The sequence below is a fragment of the Vitis vinifera genome, chromosome 17, assembly GCF_030704535.1.
Source record: "Vitis vinifera cultivar Pinot Noir 40024 chromosome 17, ASM3070453v1".
NCBI classification, from domain to species: Eukaryota; Viridiplantae; Streptophyta; class Magnoliopsida; order Vitales; family Vitaceae; genus Vitis; species Vitis vinifera.
The window spans coordinates 10,606,225-10,628,687 of record NC_081821.1 but is presented as its reverse complement, the minus strand read 5'-3'; the positions used below and the strand labels follow the sequence as shown (position 1 = coordinate 10,628,687).

Below are 22,463 nucleotides of genomic sequence, written 5' to 3'. Positions count from 1 at the left end.
GGCCAGCATGAGGGGTCTACAATAACTTAAAGTGATTTAATAACTTAATTTAAGTTGTTAAGTATGTTTGATAAAATAACTTAGTGATATAACTTAAAATCAAGAACAACTTTAAGAAATGAGTAAAAATAATTAACTTTTTCTTTAAGTCTACATATTTATTTTACAATTTTACCCTCATTGGTCTAATTACCTCAATGATATTTTTTTACTAATCCATAACCTTTATTATTAGTCGACGTTTGTTGTTCTAATTATAGTTTCTAAGGATAAATATGTCAATTTGATGATTTAGAATAAATTTTAAATTAATTTTATCAAATAACTTCAATACTTAAAAATAAACAATAAATAATAAGTTTTAAGTTAATAACTTAAATATAATTTAATAATTTAAATATAATTTAATTTAAAATAAACTTAAGTCATTAAGAAATAAATATTAAGTTTTATCAATCTTGACTTTTTTTTTTGGTATTTTTCATGTATTCGTTATCTTATTATTATTTATTTTTTTAGCTTAACTTTTTTTTCAAGGTTAATATTTTGTTAATTTTCTTCTTTTTTTTTCTCCTTTTCCTCGTGTTTTTTTTTTTGAAATTTTATAAAAAAATATTCTTGCCTTGCAAGCAAATTAACGGACCGTACAGAGCCCAATAGAAAAGGTTACGTAGGCCCAAGCCCAATAGCCCACGAACCATTCAATGATCATCACGTACCGTTACGAAAACTTGATATGATGAGAAATATAAATATATCGAGCCCCAACTCGTGCGTCTCCGTACTCGCTCCATCTCCCCTTCTCCCCTTCTCCCGTCTCTTTCTTTCTCTGTGTCTCTCTCTGATCTGAAAAACCATTACTCCTCAGAGAGATCGCTTCCTCTTTACATTTATCGTCGATCCTCTCCAAATCTCCCGATTTTCCCCCTTTTTCTCTTTCTTTCTCTCCTCAAAGCCACGCCTTGCTATTTTTCTCCCTCTCTGTTTCCTTCTTAGGGTTTCCACCAAGAACCAGTTTGCGGACTCGTTTAATTTGAGGCAAGTGGTTTTGGTAATTCTATTTCGTGGGTTTTTTTTTTGTTCCTTTTGGTTGCCGGGAAATCGTGGGAAAATAGGGGAAAATATTTTTTTTAAACTGCAATTTTTGCTTTGATGAAATCTTGAGATACCGAGCTTTTTTTTTTCCTTTTAAATTTATGTTGCGGTGTTTTCTTGGCGGCATAGCGGAGCTCTAGGGATTTTGTTTCGTGTTCCAATCTTCTTGGGAATTTTTTTTTTTGGAAGATTTTTAGGGCTTTTGTTTAATTGTTTGGAAGCAGAGGAAATGTTGCTGTCGATTGTAGTCTTTGTTGTATAATTGGGTTTGGCGTTGATTTGTAACCCTGGAATATGATAATGGTTTTTAAAATTTATCTGTAGGACATCATCGTGTAGATCATTTAATTTTCATAGCATCGGTTCTGTTATGTTTGAATATTAGAAAGATTTTGTAGCTTCTGTTCAGTGGCTGAAATAAGGGTATTTGAATTAGTGCAATTCAAATTATACTAGGATTACGTTGGGATGGTAAGGTCTTAATGTTTGTCTTGATTTCGTAAGGAACAACATGGACGAACTGGAAGAGAGGATCTTATGGTGAATGCTATTTTCTGGTCATACAGTTGTAATTGAAGAAATTCATCAAAGTAGTAAATGCTTTAAGTTCTAATTGTAGGAGATGCTTTAGGATTAGAAAAAAGGTTATAAAATGAGTAGGGACTTGATTGAATATATGAAACTGAATCCAATGAAACTAGACATAGAAGGACAAAAGTAGTGAAGGTTGGTGGTAAAAGATCCCTAAAATGGTTTTTCATCTGAAGGGTTTGATCATTATAAATGCTGCTGTCCACAGAAAGTGCAAAAGATGAAGTGGAGGACCGTTTCTAGAGTTTCTTGCAATTGATAGACCCACCATAGTGAAGTACAATTTTGGTGAGGACAGCCTGCTTCATTGGATAGAATGATAGCTAATTAAAAACATGTTCACAAAATAAATCCTGATTGGAAAGGTTTTGAGATGGATATGACAATAACACAAAGGAATAGTATGCTTCAGAGAAATCAGAAGTAACAAGAGTTTGGGGTAGAGAGAAGACAAAGAGTCCCTGGTACATGAAGGGATTATTGCACTAGTGGGATGCTATTATGTGATTCAGGTAGAAGCAGCTACAATATGAGGGGAAGAGAAAAATGATATCATATTCTGAACAAAAGCAAAAGATATAAATGCTTTTTGTGAGCAAACCAAATGTAGTTGTTATAAATACTTTGCAAAGTTCATTTGGGTTGAAAGAAGGAAACTAGGGAGATAGCAAAGGGGAATTATAGGCATTCTTCTTGTTCATGAATTGTTTTCCAGAGAGCCTTATCATTAATATATTTTTCCTCTTGCTTACATATCAAATTCTTTGCTAGAGACTAAACGAGTTTCTGGCTCTAGTGGAACTGTTCCTTTTTTTTTGTTTAAGATATGAGCTTTAAGGTTGGGATTTGTGGCATTTTCCTTGAGCCAGGGACTCTCATCGGATGAGCATATAATTTTGTTAAAAGGTGTTTGTTAAGGAGGATCATTATGTTTCTCATGGTTATTGATTTAGTGAAGCTTATGCGAGGGTGGAAGACTCCTATTATGGAAATTGTTGTACATTATTGTGGTTGCTAGCTCAGCTTGAAATTTTATTATCAGCATAGAAACTGAAGGGATGGGAATAAAAAAGTCAGAGAAAAAAAAATACATGTGGAGAAGGCATATGCTTAAATGTTATTCTTATCCGCTAAAAAAGAATGGGAAGTAGCGGGATACATGAGATATGATGAAAGAAACTTGGCAGAGATCTTGCTTACATGATATCCTATTTACCCCTTTGCGAGAAATCCTAAAAGAATAATTGCTAGAAAAAGACAGAGTCATCTTTGAGTTTTATGAGACATTATCAGATTTAGAATCTCAGTAAATTATTCTGCCAGAGGCAATGCTCAACAGTACTTTCTCAAAGAAAATCATATGAAGAAGCAACACTGCATGGATGTCTTTCCTTCCACAGTATAAGTAATATATAAGCTCATCTGCCACTTTGTGCAGTAGAAACCACTGAGATGCTTTGAGGCTATAAATGCAAAACTGCTACAGTTGTTGGACACAGTACATTTACTCAATTTTATTTTATTTTTTTATTGCTGAATAGATGAACTTAGATTTTCTAGATCGGCTTTGAAATATGGACACCATTTCCTCTTATAAATGCCTGTTTGGGATAGCTTTAGCCCTTGTTGCTGAACCTTTAAGTCAATGCTTTTCCTGTGTAGTTGATTTTGTGTTTGGAAACTATGTTTCAGATATAGTTTTACGAAGGAAAGGTTTGACTTTATAATTTTAAAAGTTTTATGAAGGTGAAATTTACTTCTTGCTTTGTTTCTTGAAAGAGTCTCCCTGCATTTTCAACAGGAAGATAAATCAAGTTGGATTGTGTGGGGATTCACGTTTAAGAGTTTTATCTGAACATTCCTAAAAATTGCTTCTAGAATTCAAATGTTGCTTTTAGCTTTTAGGAAGCTCTCCCAAACATGGCTTATATCATTTGGCCTGAAAACATGCATTTAATGTTGCTGATGCATCAAGCCATGGAATTGTATTGAGCCTATTGACAGTATGCATATGGAACAAACTTTTCTGCACTATGAGTTTGGCTAAATGCCCACCCTTGCTGTCAAAGGGAAGCCTTATGTCCTTGTGTACATACATGCATATGTAGGTCTTTTAAAATAACTAGTTGATCCATAGTCTTTTGAATAGTGTCTTATTAAAAAATTATTGCAATAAGTTTGGATGATCATGTTTTTGCATGGCATAAATTTTTTATGGCATCATCTTGTTGGAGAAAAATGATATTCATATTGGTTGTCATGTTTATACATTTTTCCTGAAATTATATTCATTGGCTGCATTTTGTCATTCATTGATGGAAAGCTTTTTGTCTCTTTTTTTGTTCACAGGCTCTGGTAAAATTGTTTGGATGTCCGTGCAACTACAATTGAACCATGACTTCGAGTATGTTGACTGGAGAGCGAAGGTATAACATGATTATTTTTTCAGTTCAGCATCCTCTATGGTCTCCAATATTTCTGGTGGTCAAAATCCTAGCTGTACAAAAGACCGGAATATCCAAACTTTATTTAGTTATATGATTGAATATTTTTTTTTTTTTGATAGGCAAAAACAGAATTATATTAGAAAAGGGCACCAAAAGGAAAGCCCAAAGCATACAGGGAGTATACAAAGGACCCTTAAAGCACACCCAAGAGAAAGGAAAACAAACCCGACCCTCATCTAGCGCCTAGCCAATCAAGAAAACTAGGTAAAGTGAGAGGATCTACATTTACAATTGATTTTGTCCACACCCAAAGATTACAAACAAAAGAATTCTTCAACCTATGAACCGAAAAGTCCTCATTATCGAAAGCAATCCTGTTTCTTTCCATCCAAACCGCCCAAAAGAGGCACAACGGGGCTGCCTTCCACACCTTTCTATGCTTCTTGCCCAACATAAAGCCCCTCCATTCAATAAGGGTCTCTCTAGCCGAATAAGGGAGGACCCAACACACTCCAAAAAGGGCGAACAATAAATCCCATAAGGCTCTTGCCTTAGAGCAATGAATAAGGATATGATCAATTGACTCCTCTTCCTCACAGCACATAAAACATCTGTTAGCAACAGCCCAACCCCTCTTTTTAAGCTGGTCCATAGTAAGCACCTTACCCCAAGCAGCCTCCCAAGCAAAGAAACTCACTTTGGACGGCACACTAGGGTTCCATATCAACCCATGAGGGAAAAGACCAGCTCTTCTTGAAGATAGATCATTATAGAGCGATTTAACTGAAAAACTCTCATTCGAAGTCACTTTCCACATCATTCTATCTTCCATAATAGGACTAAGCCTTGCGCCTCGGATTGTCAAAAGAAGCCTCTCCACCTCCTCCACCTCCCAATCATTGAAGGGCCTAGAAAATCTAGGACACCAAGCCCCTTCCACTCCCGAAGTGTCCCAAAACTCCTCTACCCAAGCCTCCTTAGAGGAAGCAAAAGCATACAAGGAGGGGAAAGAATTGCATAAGGGGAGATTCCCCCACCATATATCTTTCCAAAATTTTACCCTTCTACCATTCCCCACTAAAAAAGCGACTTTATTTTGCATAAGGGCACCTTCCTTCCTTATTTCCTTCCAAAATCCTACCCCATAACTCTCCCTCACTTCTCTAGAACTCCACCCCCCTTCTTCCTCCCCAAACTTCCTACTAATGACATGCCTCCAAAAGTTCTCCCTTTCAATCGCAAACCGCCAATTCCACTTGCAAAGAAGGGCCCTATTAAGGATGGAAAGACGTCTAACTCCCAAACCCCCCTTCCTCTTATCCATGCAAACAGTATCCCAGTTAACTAAGTGAGGCTTCCTCTCCAAAGCACCCCCTCCCCACAAGAAGTCCCTTTGAATTTTCTCCAACCTTAGACTCACCACTCTTGGCATTCGGAGTAAGGACATCAAGTATATAGGCATGCTTGACAATGTACTCCGAATTAGAGTAATTCTCCCTCCTTTGGAAATAAATTGCCTCTTCCACAAGGCCAGCCGTTTCCGAAATCGCTCTTCCACTCCATCCCAAACAGCCACCGACTTGTGGTTTGCCCCCAAAGGGATCCCCAAATAAGAAGAAGGCAGAATATACTATCATCTAAACTTGTCTGCCTGTTGTAAATATAGGGACAGAATCTAATTTCAGGATCAGTTCGGCGTGGTATATTGGTTTTGTGAATGAGAAAGGCTAAGCATATAAAAGGGTGTTTGTACTAAAATGACTTGGAGCAATTTAAGAATCTATTGAGTGACTCAAAAACTATTTTTGAAGTTTGGGATTTCATAATTATTGAATTTTACTAGAAATATTTTGGTTTTAGTTTCTCTATGCTGGGAATTTGGAGTATCAGGAGTACTTCGAGAAATTTAATCTAGCTCTGTAATTGCTGAAACTTCTCTCTTCTAGGAATCCATTTTTTCTACAATAAGAAGGAAAGGGGGGATTTAGTTTTGGTTGCTTATTTTGCTGCAAAGTGGCAGTTCTATTTTTTGAGAGTCATCTATTAAAAAATGTCATTTCTTGGAGATTGTTCTGATCTGGTTTTGAGTTTATTTTTGAGTTTTCACCAAAAATACCCCCTTTAAAAATAAAAATCCAGAATTTAGATTGGGTTCCAAAATAATTCCTAATCTAGTGCGTTTCCGCCACATAAGCATCCACGTCATAGAACTGTGGTTGGTGACTATGGTTTTGATTTTTTTGAAAATGGTCAAAATTGTAGTCACTAACTACGGCTTTAAATTTAATCTTAAAACCTTAGTTGGTAACTAAGGTTTTGAACTAAACTTCAAATTTTTTTATACATAAGAAATTATGTTGTTTCATTTAAAATATTTTAGGTTTTTTATTTTTTATTTTTTATTTTTATAAATAAATTCAATATCATGAATTTATTATATTATTTTTATTTTTTATTTATTTGAGATTTTATCAAACAAGACTACAAAAAAGCTATGCTTTGGTTATCTTCAGAAATTTTTTCCTATCAATGTTGAGATTTTATTAACAAGACCATGCTCTCTATGGATCATCATTTTCTCTCTCTCCTCTTTTTTTTTTTTTTTTAAACTCTGTCCAAGCATCTACAGAAAAATTTTCAGATTTTGTAAAAATAAGTAAAATTTCTATAGACAGATTTGATTCTTTGACAGACTTTCATGACTAGCAAGTTGCCATAGTTGGCATGCCAAACAGCAACTTGCTGTCATTGCAAGGCATCTATAAGGGAAAATTGAAACAAAGGATTGTGGAGGAGAAAGTTGTGCACCAAATTGGCAATTCCCTTTTTGTTTCTTGAGAAATTCTTTAGAAGATCCTTCAGATGTCCTATTTCAGGAAATTTTCACATCCCCCAAGGTTCTGGAGAATGAGTTCCATGGTTTAATATGAAATAATATCAAGAAAATGAAACAAGTAAAACATAACACCAACCCAACAATATACATACATACATTCATGTTTATATATATATTTATAATGCCAATTTTTTTAATAAAACTAACAAAAATATTTTTAATCACATAACTTTAATAAATAGACAATAAAAATAATATAATAAATTCATGATATTAAATTTATTTTGAAAAATAAACTAAAATATTTCAAATGAAACAACACAATTTCATATGTATATGTATATAAATTTAAGTTAAGTTCAAAACCGAAGTTGGTGACTACGGTTTTATGATGTAGATGCTTATGTGGCAAAAACGCACTAGATTGGGAATTACTTTGCAACCAAATCTATTTTATGGATTATTTTTTAAAAAGGGAGTATTTTTGGTCAAAACTCTTTATTTTTCCTAATGGAGCATAGAAAAATCTTAGCAGTATTTCTCACTGTTTTGAGGTAAAAGGTTCTTAGTTTCTCTTTTATTTGTTGTCCCTTGCAACTTGAAAAAGCCTGGGGACTAGAGAAGGTGGTGATCAGAATGTGGGATAAGACATTCAATTATTTATTTTATTTTTGTTTTTAATATTTTTGCTTAGGATTTGTTTGCAATAGTGGGCTACGGATAAGGGGACCTTTTTTTTTTTTTTTAATCAGAATAAGGGGACTATTTTTTGTTGTTTCTTCTGATAGTTTCTCCAAATAATGTGCCTCATCTTGCTTGTAACTTGAAAAAGCCTGGTCTGCAGAAGGTGCTGATCAGATTGAGGGATAAGATGCTCTATCTTTCACTTTATTTTTATTTTTGATTTCGATTTCTTAATTCAACATTTGTTTGCAACAATGTAGCATATAAGAGGGACTACTTTTCACGATTTCTTCTAATGGTTGCTCTAAATGATGTACCTGATATCTCTCTCTCTCTAGCATAAGCCCTTGATTTAGCAATAGGTTGGGTACTAGGAGGTGGCATAGCAATGAGTTTTAGTTGGCCTCTCTGACGTGGAAATTTACATGTTGGGTAGCCAAGATTCATGTTGGAAGAAGTTTGTTACCTTTGTTTCAGCTATGTTGAATTATTTTGGTTGACCTTAGTTCTGTGTTTTTATGTCACATGATCTAGACCTTGGAAAAATTAGGTTGGACCACAGATTGTCCCTAGTTTTGAAAGTTTTACTAATAAACTCTACTTTGAGTTGGATAGCTGCTCTTTTATAACTCATATTCATAATTTGCTTTGCCTAGAGAAACTAATCTCATTAGTTTTTCCTCAAATTTTACAAGAAATTTGTTTTAAGAAATCGTCTAAATTTTTACATGCCTTCAGATGATGAGTTTATGATAGAATCCCAAGATATGTTAGCATCATTCCTTTCAATGTGAAATTGCTCTCATATTCATTTCTAGTTGTTAGCTTTATTAGATTTAGTATATTTTCTAGGTCTGGTTGAGATTTTCTTTCCTCATGGCATCAAAGTTTTATTTTACTTTTAACTTCTAATGAGCGATGGAGGAGAGAGAGAGAGAGAAGGCTAGAGTGAGAGAGACTGAGAGCGATGGAGGAGAGCAAGGGCTTCTGCGCCTGAGTGAGAGTGTAGAGGGGGTTGTCCTCTTAGGGTCTTGGAATAGCTCAAGGAAGGGTAGATTTAGTGTGGAGTCGAAGACCTTTGAGATTGAAGTAGAGGAGAAGAAAGGCAAACTACAAGCTACGATCGTGGAGAGGAAAAGAGGGATCTCGTCGTGGATAAGACTGGGACCGGAGAGCCTAGGGCTCTTTCTTGAAGGTCTGGTTCATTGCAGTAAGGATACGAGTGTTGGAAAATGCGAGGGCCTATTCACTGTTACGCGATGAAAACAAAGGTGGGTGCTTCATCCGTTTAGGAGTTGTGGACTTGGAGAATAAAAGTTTCAGCATTTTTATCCCTAAAGGGAGAGGAGCAGAGAGGGGCTGGGCTTTAATGGTGGAGACGCTACGACGTCTGGGTATTGCTTATGAAGGAAAGGAAGGCCAGAAGGACGAAGCGATGCTGCTGAAGCCCATTATGACGAAAACCTTTGCGGAAGTGATCAAACAGCCGAGGAGCAAAGGAAGAGCAGTGATTAAGGTGGAGGTCAGAGAAAAGGAGCTAAGCCGAAACTTGAATAAATTGGTTCATTGTTTGGTTGGGTCCTGGAACTCTAATTCAGGGAGGGGGGATGACCTGAAGAGTTGGGGGACCCTTTTGGCAAAATCTTGGGGACTGAAGGGCAACTTAGGGCTAGCAAAACTGGAGAGGGGTAAGGTTCTGCCAGAATTTGAACTATTGGCAGAAGTTGAGAAAGCCCTAAGCCTCGAAAGCATTTCGGTGGGAGGGATCCTTCTTCGCTTGGAAAAATGGAGTCTCGAAGGGAGAAAAGGCGTGAGGCATGGATGCGAATCATGGGCCTACCCGTCTCCTTATGGGATCGGGCCATTCTGAGAAGGATAAGGGAGGAGTGTGGGGGGTTCCTTGCAGTCGACTCCCAAACAGAGAAGCTAGAAGAGTTGCAGTGGGCGCGGATTCTGGTGAAGATGAACGGAGAAGAGCTTCCTAACGTGGTGGAAATTTGGAGTGAAGATTTCTGCTACGTGTCAATCCTTTGGTGGGAGGTTAGGTCAGTCTTGAGAGCGGGGCCGACAGGAAAGAGAGGGATGAAGGCTATAACAGGAGGCGAGGTTGGGGGTGAGTCTTATGCGCAAGTAAGCTCGTGTTGGAGGAGGTCGGTGTCACAAGGCTTGAGGCCTTGCCGCTGTCTGCCGATGGGACGCGGGGGCAGACATGCGGGTCGGGGCAGCCTGTGGAGCAACGCTTGGGTGAGCCTCTTGTGACGGGCCTTGCTAAGACCCCATGGAGCTCTGATATGGCCCCTGGGCCTTCTGGGCCAGTCCTAGCTGGTCTTGTGGCTGGGCCGTCTCGTTCTGGGTTGTCTCTTTCTGGGCCGTCGCCTAGAAAGGTTTCTAAGTGGGCCAAGGCCAAGGAGCCCTTAGTGGTGCCTGGGCCGGATCACCAAGGCCTACTTCTGCCTTGTGCAAAGGGTAAAGCCCTTTCTAGTGAGGCCTGCCCCCCGGTTTTGACTGGCCCATGTCTTCTGGAGGGTCCAGACTCTGGCATCTCCTCTTTCTGGATGAAGGACGGCTTGAGGAAGCAGGTTGAGGAGGAGTCACGATCTGAGGAGAGTTTGAAGACTGACGGCGCCTTATTGGAGGAAGCTCTAAGGTATGGGACCGCCTTTAACCCTATTGGCTTGTTGGTTCTTGTTTCCCCTTCTTCTCTCTCTTCTCTTTCTGGTCGGACTCCTTTGGGGGAGTATTACGACTTTTCTGGGGCTGGTTGGGAGATAGCCCAGGGGGAAACACCGTGTCGCATTGTCAATGGCCCGGGGTCTACAGAGAAGAAGACTGTTACTAGTTGGGAGCTGATGGAGGTTAACAATGGCAACAATGGAGAATGTGGAGAGGAGTTATGCTTGGTCCGTACAGTGCCACATGAAGCTACAGGATGGGAGGAGGTCAATTGGGAGGATAGCGAGTTGGCTAGATTCAGCATGTTCCTGGGGTTTTCAACAAAGGGCTTGGAGAAGGACATTTTGGATTTCTTGGTCAAGATCAGAAAAAGGAGGGAAAGAGTCCATAGCAAAGTTCCTTCTGGACAAATCGAAATTTGAAAGGGAATTGAAAAGACTAGAATGCTCCATTAACTATGAGGGAGGGAAGAAGCAGAAGTGTGGTACACAAGAAAGATGGGGCCAGATTTTGGAAGTCTAATGAAGTTAAGGTTGCTAAGCTGGAATGTGCGTGGAGCTAATGATAGCTCCAAAAGAAAGGTGATTAAAGCCATGATTAGAAATCAAATGGTGGATCTATTCTGTCTCCAGGAGACAAAAATTCAAACAATGTCTAAGGGTGTGGTGAGGAGTTTGGGCTCTGGGAGGTTCCTGGACTGGGGTGCCATGGATGCTCATAGATCTGCGGGTGGAATTTTGATCTGTTGGGACAAAAGGACCGTGGAGGTGCTTGAGATGGAGGTGGGACACTTCTCAATTTCTTGTAGGCTCAGGAATGTGGAAGATGGGCTCGTCTGGATTTTCACAGGAGTTTATGGGCCGTTCTCTAAGGAGGACAGGGAGGCTTTATGGGAAGAGCTAGGGGCAATCAGAGGCTTCTGGAATGACCCTTGGTGTTTAGGAGGCGATTTTAATGTCATCCTTTCCCAAAGAGAAAGTAGCAGTCAAGGAAGGATAAGTGGTGCAATGAGAAGATTTGCCCAGGCTGTTGATGAGTTAGAGCTTCTAGACCTTTCGCTGCAAGGTGGTGTGTTTTCCTAGAGTGGGGGTAGGAACAACCAGTCTTGGGCTAGACTGGATAAATTCCTTGTGACCAGAACTGGCTTGATCAATTCTGTGGGGTTGTCCAAAGCAGGCTGCTGAGACCCACTTCTAACCACTTTCCCATCTTGCTGAAAGGTGGTGGGTTAAGACGAGGCCTCTCTTCGTTTAGGTTTGAAAACATGTGGCTGAAAGTGGATGGGTTTAAGGACCTTCTTCGGGGATGGTGGCAAGGGTCTGGGGTGAGTGGGAGGGCCAATTTTAGATTGGCCACTAAGCTGAAGGTGCTGAAACAGCAAATCAAAGATCGGAATAGGGACGTGTTTGGAAGGCTAGAAGTTAACAAAAACTCGGCTCTCTAGCAGGTCGAGTTCTGGGATAGGGTGGAAAGTGAAAGGAGCCTCTCAGAAAGAGAAACGGAGATGGAAAAAGAAGCTAAGGAAACTTTCAAAAAGTGGGTTCTGCTGGAAGAAACCCATTAGAGACAAGTGTCGAGGGAGTTGTGGCTGAAGGAAGGGGACAAGAATACATGATTCTTTCACCGGATGGCCAAGGCTCACCAAAGAAACAATTCCCTGGATAGAATTAAAATTAATAGGGTGTGGAGGACTGGGGAGCAGGAGGTGAGGGAGGGGATTGTGAATGCTTTTTAGCAACTGCTCTCTGAAGAGCCAGGCTGGAAAGCTGATATAGAGGGGTTGCACCTCCAAAGTCTAAATTCTAGTGAAGCTGAAGGCTTGGAGCTGCCTTTCACTGAGGAAGAAATCCACTCTGCCCTGTTGGAAATGAATGGTGACAAAGCTCCTGGATCGGACGAGTTTACAGTGGCCTTTTGGCAATTTTGTTAGGACTTTGTGAAGGAGGAGATTGTGGATCTGTTTAAGGAGTTTTATGAACAAAGATCTTTTGTCAAAAGCCTCAACACCACTTTCCTGATCCTTATTCCAAAGAAAAGGGGGGCTGAGGACCTTGGGGACTTTCGGCCTATCAGCTTATTAGGGGGGTTGTACAAGCTTTTGGCCAAGGTGTTGGTGAATAGGCTGAAGAAGGTCTTAGGAAAGGTGGTTTCTGTGGACCAGAATGCCTTTGTGAGGTGATTGACTTCTGGCATAAGCGTAAGGAGAAATGGCTGATTTGCAAACTGGACATTGAAAAAGCCTACGATAGCATCAATTGGAATTTTCTCATGAAGGTTTTGCACAAGATGGGCTTTGGGTCTCGGTGGATGGAGTGGATTTGGTGGTGCATTTCAATTGCCAAATTTTCTGTCTTGGTCAATGGGGTGCCAGCAGGCTTCTTGAATTCCAAGGGGCTGCGTCAAGGAGATCCTTTGTCTCCTTACCTCTTTGTCCTGGGTATGGAAGTGCTAAGTGCACTCATAAGAAGGGCTGTTGTTGGGGGTTTCATTTCAGGTTGCAGCCTTCGGGGAAGAGGGAGGATGGAGATGGATGTCTCTGACCTACTCTTTGCCGATGACACAATCATCTTTTGTGAAGCAAGGAAAGAGTATTTAATCTCTTTAAGCTGGATTTTGGCTTGGTTTGAGGCGGCTTCTAGGCTAAGAATAAACCTAGCTAAAAGCGAATTAATTCCTGTTGGGGAGAAGAGATTGAGGAAATGGCAGTGGAGCTTGGGTGCAAAGTAGGGACTCTTCCTTCAGTTTATCTGGGGCTGCCCCTTGGAGCCCACCACAAGGCCATATCTATGTGGGATAGGGTGGAAGAAAGAATGAGGAGAAGATTAGCCCTTTGGAAAAGACTATATTTCTAAGGGCAGGAGAATTACCCTCATCAAGAGCACTCTGGCCAACATTCCTATTTACCAATTGTCCCTTTTTCGAATGCCCAAGATAGTGGCAAGAAGGCTTGAAAAATTACAAAGAGACTTTCTTTGGGGAGGGGGAAGAATGGAAAGGAAAATCCACTTAATCAATTGGGAGGTGGTGTGTACTGAACAAGGCCTTGTTGGGTAAGTGGATTTGGAGGTTTGCCTTTGAAAAGGATATCCTTTGGAAGAAAGTGATCGGGGTGAAGTATGGCCAAGAGGGCTTTGGTTGGCGGACTAATGAAGCTCGCGGGGCGTTTGGAGTGGGGGTGTGGAAGGAGATTTTGAAGGAGACAAATTGGTGCTGGGATAACATGATGTTTAGGGTGGGTAAGGGGGCTAAGGTCAAGTTCTGGACTGATCACTGGTGTGGTAACGCAGCACTGTCTTGAATTTTTCCTCAGTTATTTGCCTTGGTGGTCCATAGGAATGCAACGGTTAATGAGGTGTGGGACTCTAGCCTCGGTCAAGGGGGTTGGAATCTCAGATTTGCTAGAGATTCCAATGATTGGGAGCTGGATTTAATAGGAGCTTTGTTTAATATGCTGAGGGACTTCAAGATCTCCCAAGAAGAGGACTCAGTGTTATGGAAAGGTGGGGGTCAAGGCACTTTTGGAGTTAGGGATGCTTACAATTTGCTGGTTGCTCCCAATGCCCTTGCCTTCCCGGTTAGATGCATTTGGGTGGACGAGGTCCCAATTAAAGCTGCTTTTTTTGCTTGGGAGGCTACGTGGGGGAAGATCCTCACCTTGGATAGGCTTCAAAAGCGAGGGTGATAGTTTCCTAATTGCTGTTTTTTGTGTGGCTGTGAAGAGGAAAATGTTAATCACATTCTTTTACACTGTATAGTGGTCAGGGTCCTCTGGGAAGTTGTCCTTGCCTTGTTTGGGGTTCATTGGGTGTTCCCATAGACAGTCAAAGAGGTGTTATTTAGTTGGAGGGACCCTTTTGTGGGGAGAAAGAGGAAAAAAATTTGGTATTCCATCTCGTTGTGTATTCTTTGGACGGTATGAAAGGAGAAAAATAGATTAACTTTCAGGGGGGGTTCTTAAGATATACAGAAACTCAAAAATTCTTTTGTTTGTAATTTGTGGAGTTGGGCTAGAGTGTACATGGGAGAGGAGTCATCTTCGCTTTTAGTCTTTTTGGAGTGGCTAGTGGCTACTTAAGGGCTGGTGAGGCTGCTTGTTCTTTTGTTTTTGGGTTAGGCTGCATTGTATACTCCCTGTATGCTTTGTGGCTTTTTGCCCTTTAATATATATTGTGCTCATTTATCAAAAAAAAAAAAAAAAGTTTTATTTTACTTTTATGTTAATTTTCTGGACATAATATACAATGAGTCTTATTCCTTTTTTTTTTCTTTTAAATAATGATTTTTTTTTTTTTTTTTTTTGACATTAGTACTTTATTAGATTTATTCTCTTGATTTATTTGCCTGATTTCCTACATTTGATTTCTTGAGAGTTTGAATACATCTGTTTCCTTGAACAATTTCTTTCCTGGCTATCTGTTTTTGTTCTGAGATTTTATTATTTCTAATGGATACCCACACCCTGATATGCCTCAAATGCATCTCTTTGGTAGGTATTAAGAAACCTTCCTTATGGAGGGGTCAGTGGAGCTTGTAAAAAACATGTAAAATTCCTTTAAGAACTGGTGGTGTTGTCACCTATTAATGCACTCATTTCATTTTGGTGAAAAAAAATATATTCAGAAATGTTCAAGGATTTATTTGGTTATTCTTCTGTGTTGATGTGTACAGTGACTGTTACTTTGATCTTTTTTTAGTATCCTTGTAGCTGATTTTGGTAATTTTGTCCTAATTTATAATCACCTATTTTCTTTGTATTTTGATGATTCTTTTGTGGTCCACCTCCTTGTGTATCAATGTAAATTGGTGTTAATTGCAAATGTGGTTAAACTGTTACAATTTTAGATATTGATTCTGAAATTAAATGAATTTTAATCCATTAACATCCAGATTATGCCGATATTGTTGCAGGTGGGGTGCTCCAAGAAGAGGTGGAATGACTGTTTTGGGGAAAGTCGCCGTTCCTAAACCTATAAACTTACCCAGTCAAAGGTACCTTGTTTCCTGCTGACTCATTTTCACTTCTTTTAAGTGAGTTACTTGGCTTTACTCTGAAATTTTGTGTGTTCTCTCTGTTATTTGAAGGTTAGAAAATCATGGTCTGGACCCGACCGTGGAAATTGTTCCTAAGTGAGTCTTTCTTTCTTTAGTGTGTTGTTATATATTTCGTTGTTTTAGACTATTTTTCAATGATGTTAACATATTTCCAGAATTAAGATCTGTAATATGGTTGTACTTTTTCAGCCTCTGTTTCACTTAATTTGATCCATGCATTCTTTCCACACTTGATAGGGGTACCCTTAGCTGGGGCAACCGATCTTCTGCATCAAATGCTTGGGGTTCCTCCACAATCTCTCCATCTACTGATGGTGGCAGTGGTTCACCAAGTCACCTCAGTGGTCGCCCTTCATCTGGTGGAAGTGGCACTCGACCATCAACTGCCGGTAGCGATAGAGCCTCTGAATCTACTGCCAGTGCATGGGGTCCTAGCTCTAGACCATCATCAGCTTCTGGGCCATTGACATCAAATCAATCATCACTAGCATCATTACGTCCTCGCAGTGCAGAAACAAGACCTGGTAGCTCACAGCTATCTCGGTTTGCTGAACCCTTGTCTGAAAATCCAGTGGCGTGGGGTGCAGCTGGTACTGCTGAAAAATTGGTAGGCTCCTGTGGTATTCTCTATGTGATGACTGCAATTTTTACTGTAAAGGATATGCTGCAATATTGTTACAGACATTATGTGTGATGATTAGTATGATATGTGTGCTTAAATGGTATACCTTTTTCATTCTAATACCTTTCCTGTTGTAACAGAGGCTGGAGATTGTTGCATTATTTTTTAATGCTCTGATTAGTTTTTAACTGTTATTCATGCAGGGGGTGGCATCCTCCAAGAGTGATGGGTTTTCTCTGACTTCAGGAGATTTTCCAACACTTGGTTCAGAAAAAGACAATTTTGGAAAGAACACCGAGTTACAAGGTTCTCATACCTTTCATAATTAAGAATTCCTACAGTAGTTACCTTCAAATTTCTAGACTACTTTGCTTCCCAACATTTGGTTTAGAAAAAGATAATTCTTGAACAAACACCAAGGTACAAGATTTCTCATTCCTATTATAAAAAAGAATCACTAAGTTGATTATCTTCATAGTTCTGGATTCTTTTCTCGTGTCTTGAAGTTTGATTGTCTCTAATTGGTGGAAATCTTCTAAGAAATGTCTGCTATTATAACATTTTTTTTCTTGACCTTTCATTTCTTCTAGTACAGTTACTTTAGAGGGGTTTGATGTCATATGCATCTTCATTTCCTTGAATATTGTGCACCAGAGATTTCCAGTTTTTGAGCAGTCCATTAATTTGGGATTGAACAAGGATATGTGAAAGTGTTAGAGATATGTGGGAAATAGTTATAAAAATTATAAGTCCTTGAATTGATGATTTATACTGTTTCCTGGGATTAGTATGTATATTTAATTTGTTAGTTCTGGCAATACTTGCATGCTCTTTCTGCATTATAAGTAAAGAGTTGTTGAATTGATAATTATATTATTTCTAGCTATGTATTTTTTATTTGTTTCTACATTTAGGAGTTCCTTGGTGAGCAATTACATGTTATAAATGGTCCAACACTGATTGTCATGTGGTTCTCTGGGTTTTAAATCTTTGAGAAATTTCTGTTTTGGGTGTCATTTTGTCTGTTTTTGGGCCCAGAAGTTTTTTGATGGTTTATTGCATAACCTGTCAACCACATGATGATGGAGACATTTTAACAAGGAATCTAGGACTGTTTTCTAGAAGGATGCTGATTGCTTGATTTATAATTCATTACAGAGCACGGTTCACATGCTCGCCCTGGTTCATCTTCTGGCAAAGTAGCACCAGTAAAAGAGAGGACTGGGACCTCCCCAGTTGGTCTGTATACATTTATTAAGATGCATTCCCATTCCTGATGCCACTTTTTATTCCACTGAGGTCTAGCACCCATTGCTTATGTATGTTTTCTCAATTTTAGGTGATGTTTCCGTCAATGATGTCAAAAGTGGAGCTGTAAATACTTGGAAAAGGGATAATTCCACATATGTGGAAGATGGGCCCCGACCCAGTGTGGAGAAATGGCGGGGGGAATCCCAACCATACCTAAATGCTAGCATTCCCCCTCAGCATTTTGAACCTTGGCATGGAACACCTTCTCCAGGTGGCGTTTGGTTTAGAGGACCTCCAGGTCCTCCATATGGCGCACCGGTTACTCCTGGTGGCTTTCCCATGGAACCATTTCCTTATTATCGTCCCCAGATTCCAGCTACTGCCCTTGCCAACTCACAGCCAGTTCCCCCACCAGGAGCTGGACCAAGAGGACACCACCCGAAGAATGGAGATATGTACAGACCTCATATGCCTGATGCTTATATCCGCCCAGGTATGCCAATCAGGCCTGGTTTTTACCCTGGTCCAGTGCCTTATGAGGGCTATTATCCTCCTCCAATGGGTTATTGTAATTCCAATGAACGAGATCTTCCATTTATGGGAATGGCAGCCGGTCCTCCTGTTTATGAAAGGTACTCAAATCAAAATGCTCGTGATTCCAACAATTCCCATGCCAGAACTGGTGGATATGGTTCTTCTGGAAAAGCCATGGTTCCAGAGCAAGCTGAATCTGGTTATCATCATGATAATAGAGGACCGTACAAGGTTCTTCTGAAGCAACACAATGATTGGGATGGGAAAGATGAACAGAAGTGGGATCACACTGGGACAACCAATGCATCAGATCTAGCAAAGGGAGACCAACGAAAAACTTTGCCATGGGATGATGATTGGGAAGGAGATCCAAAAAAGGTTGAAGAGTTGGATTCAAGAAGAATAAAAGTTGTTGGGGAAGCTGCTTCTCAAACTTTCGACAATCAAATGGGTTCTTCTGCCCCTGTCAAAGTAAAGTTAACCGAATGTGTGAGCAGTGCGAAGCCGATTGATGACAGCTCCACAAAGAAATTTGAAACTGCAGCCTCTACTTTTCCAGAAGCTCCAAAACCATCCCCTCCTGCTCCAAAGGATTCCACTCTGATTCAGAAAATAGAGGGTTTAAATGCAAAAGCCCGGGCTTCTGATGGACGGCATGATGCTCCATTTGTTTCTAGCAGGGAGAAGCAAAAGAATGGTTTACAAGTTGATAATACTAAGACCAATCAATCCACAAAGGAGGCTGATTCTGGTGCTACATATTCTGAAAGGATTCACACCAATGCAATCCCTGCCTCCCATGAAGTAGGCGTTTCTACTGGACTTGGAAGCAAAGATAGAAGCCTTGAACAGGTAGCTGCTAGTGGAACAGTGATCTCCAGGTTTGTTTTGATTTTATGCTTCCACTAGTCATGCATATGTCACTTTCAATGTGGGGCCAAAGCTCATCTGCCGATTCCACAGGAGAGCAACTCATGGTGGGCAAGGAAGAGTTGACCATCGTGGTAAAGGAAGGGTCAATGCTCAAGATGTTGATGGATGGCGGAAGAAATCTCTTGTTGCAGATTCTTCAAGTGTAACAGGGTCTGGCAATGTTGAACTGTCCTCTAATGTAGATGTGCAAGACTGCCATTCCTCCATGCAGGTTCCTCAGAAGTCTGGGTTACACCTTCAAGGAACAGAGGATGGAGAATCTGGGTCCATGTCTGATCCAAGTGATAGCCAGGCACAGGTAATATTTATAATTTCTTCATGCCTGCTAGGTTTTATGCATGTTGAGTTTTATTTAGTATGATTGTTCTTTTTCATCAGCGAGCTAAGATGAAAGAGATAGCCAAGCAACGGGGGAGACAACTACAGAAGGAGGAGGAAGAGCGACTAAGAGAGCAGAAAGCCAAGGCTCATGCTAAATTGGAAGAGTTGAATAGGCGTACACGGACAGTGGATGGTTCGACTCAGAAGTTGGAAAATGTTCAATCAAGTGGTGCTTTCCAGCACAAGCAAGAAGAATTGCAAATTGTTGCTGAATCCAATATGGATGCTAGCAAAATTGGAGCATCATCCTCGGCCTTGATTTCTGGCCCCAGTGTAACTACTCAGATTCATGAAAGCAATGCCAGTAGAGTTGGAGGCTCCACTGATTTGTCCAGAGAGCTACCTATAGAGACACCAAGGAGTCCCTACCAGGAACCCATTATTTCAAATAATCAATCTTTGCCCTTGCAACAAAATGCTAATAGCATTGATGCTGCAGATAATAGAAATTCTCCCCAAATAAATGATGCTAGTATCTCGAAGCAGAAGCGAGTGGGTTATAAACAAAGGCAGAATATTCCAAAGCATAACATCCCTGTGGAAAAGAATTTAACTGAAAAGTTAGTTTCTACTGTGACAATTGAGGTGCCAAAGAGTCTTACTGATGTAGTGGTCAGTACTGCTGCTTCAGTTGAGCATGTTGCAACTGAAATTGTAACGAGCAGTGAATCAAACTTGCCTGTTAATGCAAATGTTACCACGGAGTCGGGACATCAGAGAAGGAAAAATAACAGGATTGGCAGGAACAAGCTGAAGCTGGAGGAGGCATCATTGCCAAGAGAGACAAATCCTGGTAAGGCTTCTGTTGAAAATGCTGAGCCAAAGGCTTCTGTACTTGAGTTGGATCCTAGTTCAATTGAGTCAATCTCCAATTCTAAGGATGCAATTCAGTCTTTTGAGAACCGTGGATCTTTACCAAACGAAGAAGCCCATGGTAGACCAACGAACCAGTGGAAACCCCAACATCCTCGTAGGATGCCAAGAAACCCCCAAGTTAATAGGTCTGTGGAAAAATTCCACAACAGTGATTCTGTTGTTTGGGCACCTGTGCAGTCACAGAACAAAAGTGAGGTTGCTGATGAGGTCAGCCAAAAAACTGTAGTTGAAAATACATCGTCAAGGGGGGATCATCAAGTGCAGAATAATCTTAAAAACAAGAGGGCAGAAATACAGAGATATGTTCCAAAGCCCGTTGCCAAAGAACTGGCTCAACAAGGAAGCATTCAAAGACCAACTTCTCCTTCAATCAATCAGACAACATCAGATGAGACTATTGGGAGGGGGGAATCTGGTTCTCAAAGCACTGACAGTGCTCAACTTGCTGGTACAGCTATTGAGAAATCAGGGTTTGCTGTGGAGTCCAGGAATGGTGACACTAAGCCAAATAGGCAGGCAAAATCTGGTTCATGGCGCCAAAGGGTTCCAATAGAATCAACCCATGTACAAGGCTTGCAAGAGGAATCCTCTTACAATTCAAGCGTGGAGAAGAATGTTCAGAAATTCATTGAGCATAGTGAAACCCTAAAGCCTGATGGGCAATCAGCTAAGGGCCAATCAAAATATTCTGATGATTGGAATACTCCTGACGGTTGGAACACACTTGAAAGTTCTGATTCAGCTGCTCCAGCCCCATCTGCTGTTGTGAAAGATCAAGGAGTAACAGGCAGAGGAAAGCGACATCCATTTAAAGGGCAAAAGGGTACGGGGAATACTCATGGTCTTGATCACAAAAATGTTAGTAGTGGGAACACAGATAAAATGTGCTTTCAATCCTCGCCTCTTGAGATGGGTCAAACAGACACAACTGTTGCTTTGAAAGAAAATCGTGGTGCTGGGGAGCGGTCATCATCTCATTGGCAACCCAAATCCCAGGCATATCCGGTGCATAATCAGCGGGGTGGCAGGCACAACAGCAGTCAAAATGTTAATGCTGAAGTTGCTAGGACCATCAGAAAGGAGTCCACTCCCCATGGTGGAGCACATTTTCCACCACAACATGACAAGGAGACCGACCATCCTCACACCGATCAACCTGCATCTGAAACTGGCACTGTAATAGAAGCACCAAATGCTGGGCATCAGGAGACCAAGAGAGAGGAAAAAAATATAGCTTCACTTAAAGGACGCCCTCACTCCCCAATCCAAGGTCCTGTTAACTCTGTTGAACCACTTCCTGCAGGTACTGATATTCGAAATGAGCAGCGGTTGTCCACAGGTTTCCGTAAGAATGGAAACCACAGTAACCGTTTTAGCAGAGGGGGGCATGAATCTCATGGAGATTGGAGCTCAGGTGGGCAAGATAACAAGCAACACAATCAACCTCCAAACCGGGAAAGGCAGAGGCATAATTCACATAACGAATACCAGCCTGTTAGGCCATTCAGCAACAACAGATCAAACTTTGAAGGAGCATCAGATGGTTCACATAATACAAGTTTGCGGTTCAGGGAGAGGGGTCACGGGCACTCAAGGCGTGGTGGGGGAAACTTTTATAGTCGGCAAAGTGGGAATGTTCAAGTAGATGCTAGTTATGATTGATGAAGACCAAATATTTGAAGCTGGGATTTTTGCTTTGGTTGGAAACCATTCCTCAAAATGATTAGCTTGCAGCTTGATCTCCCATGTTTACAGGTATTGCCCAGTCTCAATGGTAGTTGTTTTCTGGATTATGTTAAATATGAAATCCTATTGGAGACTAATCAAGTGCCATATGCATCTGAACAGTAGGGTGATGAGCTGCATCTATGGTGAAAACCGTGTAGGCTGATTGGAATTATTGGGACGTGGGTGATTTCTGTTCTTAGTTTTAAGAAAATGTATCTGATTGGGACGCCTTAATTTGGTCAAGGTTTGGTTTCTGTGGAACACCTTTGATATTTTTTAAAAGAACCTTGTATTTAGTGGCTTCTCTCTATATCCATATGTTCTAAATAGGGATCCACCAGAGGGATTGCTAGATGTAGATTTTGGCAGGTAACGAACAAGTTTCTCCCATCTGGGTCTCTCCCCATTTCTCTTACATAATGATGTCTTTGCTTTTGCACTGCTTTGCAACTTTGGCGTCCATTCTAAAAAATGTGGTAGTGATTAGTGATACTGTAACAGGTTATTATGCTTCACTATTTTTGTGCTGCTTGTTTCCAGGAGGTTTAAGAATTACCAGCAAACAACAATGGAGCCATTCAGGATTCAAGTGTTTACTTGGGAAGACCGAGAGGAAAGGGTGTCATTTTGGATTCCAAGTGCTTATTTCACATATTTGGAATTGAGTCTGTATTCCATCAATTTTCAAGGAATCATTTTTCATTCTTTTTTTTTTTTTTTTTTTCATTTTATATATATATAAATGAATATTTGACTTTCC

The 22,463-nt window shown here is 40.3% G+C and overlaps 1 protein-coding gene across 5 annotated transcripts; it reads left to right on the top strand.

Moving 5' to 3' along the window:
- Window positions 1-738: 738 nt before the first annotated feature.
- On the top strand, window positions 739-22,153 carry LOC104882280 (protein MODIFIER OF SNC1 1). 5 transcript variants are annotated; one of them, XR_787994.3, is made up of 11 exons: window positions 739-1,038; window positions 4,036-4,112; window positions 15,235-15,315; window positions 15,409-15,453; window positions 15,616-15,985; window positions 16,204-16,306; window positions 17,159-17,239; window positions 17,340-18,666; window positions 18,749-19,016; window positions 19,097-21,730; window positions 21,824-22,153. XR_787994.3 is itself a non-coding variant. In XM_010664836.3 (10 exons), the coding sequence occupies exons 2-10, from the start codon at window positions 4,081-4,083 to the stop codon at window positions 21,635-21,637; spliced, it is 4,848 nt and encodes a 1,615-aa protein (XP_010663138.1). In that variant the 5' UTR covers window positions 764-1,038; window positions 4,036-4,080; the 3' UTR covers window positions 21,638-22,153. The 5 variants fall into 5 exon arrangements, 2 of the variants coding, with proteins under 2 accessions (XP_010663138.1, XP_059590082.1); XR_787995.3 differs by having other exon boundaries at window positions 764-1,038; window positions 21,827-22,153; XM_010664836.3 differs by having other exon boundaries at window positions 764-1,038; window positions 19,097-22,153.
- Window positions 22,154-22,463: the final 310 nt, after the last annotated feature.